Genomic DNA, 2,181 nt, shown 5'->3' on the forward strand with positions numbered 1-2,181 from the left:
CTGAATCTAATATCCTGATACAAAGGTAACCCTAATTTAACGGAAGCCTATTCCAAAATAACTTGAGCGAACAATTCTAACGCAGATGATTCGGTCAAGTTGAATAGTTAGATAGCTCGTACGAGTGCTGATTCGTCAGAATCAGATTGATTAGGTGCAAGAAATCGAAGGCTGAAATAACGATGAATTGCTTATGAATTTTTGGTGTTCATGTAATGTATATGTTTATAATTATAATATTCTTGAAACGAATGACGATTTTGAGATAAATTTTTTCTCCATTTTTTGTAATGTAATTTCAAATATTTTTAGAAAGGAATGAAGCTCGTTTCCATCACATTTTATTACAAAATTTCTATCAAATGATGCAGGATTACATATAGGAATAACTTAATAATTATTTACCAATGATAGAACTTTGAATGCTATGCCATTAAGACAATCAGACTTTTCTTTACTCCTTAACCCTCTTCAAATTCTTAGATCAAGACCAAACTCCTGAGTCATTTAGACACCTAAATAGGTCGAGAAGTTAAAACTTGAAAGAAGAAATTTTCTTTTTTTCTCTCTCTTTCTCATGAATCATTTCTGAAGTTTGTCAAGTTTTTGACTTCCAGAGGAAGGGAGGAAGGATTTAAGCATAGTTTAAAAAGATTCAAAAGTGTTTAACGAGAAATTCTCGTGAAGAAACTAAAGATCGATTCGAACAGCGTCCTTTTGAAGATCCTCGAGTAAGAAACAATGATCTGTGACCTGGAAGTAATGATGTGCTTATGAGAACACGAGTTTTGCCCAGTAAGACATTGACAAATTATCGTTGAAGAATCTGATCCAAAAGTATATCCTCTAATTCCTTCGAAACTTGAACTTATACATTATATATATATATATTTCTTATTTTTTAAACTAACCTCAAAGTTTTCAAAGTTCTCTTTTCCCAGAATAAAACTTTACACTCCTAAAACTCGCTTTATACATTTTCTTTTCTCTTCTTTTCTTTTCTTTTTTTTTTTATTACAGATTTTCAGATAAATTACATTAACGAAGAATGTTCGATTGAATTTCGAAAATTGAAAAAAATTTTTTTTTTGCAAATAAAATTTTCAACAGTTGTAATTTTTTGAAATACTAACGAATAAAAAAACACAGATTGAATTATTGAGAAAAGTGTTTCATTCGAAAAACTCACCATCATCAACTTTTCGAATTCTTCCTCGATAACGGTGCCATTGTAGTATCGACTGGTGGATTTGATGTCGGGATAATAAAAGCCACGTTTGCAGATGCATCGATAGCTTCCACGACGGAATCCCAGCCCTGGGATCGCGATGCACTGTAATGGAACGATAATTAGGTGTTGATAAAGAAAACGGGTCGTGGAATGGAAACAATGGAATAATCGAACTTTCTTTCTTTCTTTTCTTTTCTTTTTTTTTTTTTTTTTTTTTTTTTTTTTTTTTTTTTTTTTCGAACGAATTATCATCGATCGATTTTCGCGAATCGAATCGAAGATGGATGGATTCTCGAAATTTTTACAATGGTGTCCAAATGATATTTGGAATCTCATGAAAATTATTCGCATTGAATTTTATCTTATATATATATATATATTGAAATTATATATTTATATAATTTATAAATTATATATTGAAATTTATCTTATACATATTCCTTTTGTAACAAAAAAGTATGTTCAGGAATCATGGAAATACCAACCTCTGTAGTCCGCTTCTTGCATTTGTCACTGGCTGCGAATATGTTCAATTGAGTGGAGCCCGGAGGCAGAGGGCACTGATCTATGTCCAGCCTGCGTAGGTCGATATCTATCCCACTCGTTCCCCTGAAATGAATAATCGAAGAGATAAGAGTTTCGTTCGAGAAAAAAGTGTAAGTGTATTTTCGACAACTTTTATTAGGCCAGATAATCGAAAAATTTTTGCAATTATCGTTTCATCCGATAATATTTTTTCAATACAACTTTTACAAGGGAATTATTTCGAATTAAAAAACGAGGTATTTTATATTTGATTCAAATATTATATTTTCACTCGTCGATCCGATAATATCGATTGGAAAAGCCTTTCAAAGCCGAAACTTCATCAAAAGTTGTTCGCTCGATATCAATCGTCTTTGACGCGAAGGCGACGAGCTCTAAAAAAAAAAAAAAAAAAAAAAAAAAAA

The 2,181-nt window shown here is 31.3% G+C and overlaps 1 protein-coding gene across 1 annotated transcript in view; it reads right to left on the reverse strand.

The window, feature by feature from the left end:
* LOC102677960 (probable G-protein coupled receptor CG31760) overlaps window positions 1-2,181 on the reverse strand; it is a 203,585-nt gene that overhangs the window by 73,736 nt on the left and 127,668 nt on the right. The window contains exons 3-4 of the mRNA XM_006610269.2: window positions 1,717-1,840; window positions 1,190-1,333 (exon numbers count right to left, since the gene is read on the reverse strand). Coding sequence (XP_006610332.1) covers window positions 1,190-1,333; window positions 1,717-1,840 — 268 coding nt within the window. The remainder of the gene's footprint in view (window positions 1-1,189; window positions 1,334-1,716; window positions 1,841-2,181) is intronic.

The sequence above is a fragment of the Apis dorsata genome, unplaced genomic scaffold (assembly GCF_000469605.1).
Source record: "Apis dorsata unplaced genomic scaffold, Apis dorsata 1.3 scaffold_73, whole genome shotgun sequence".
NCBI classification, from domain to species: Eukaryota; Metazoa; Arthropoda; class Insecta; order Hymenoptera; family Apidae; genus Apis; species Apis dorsata.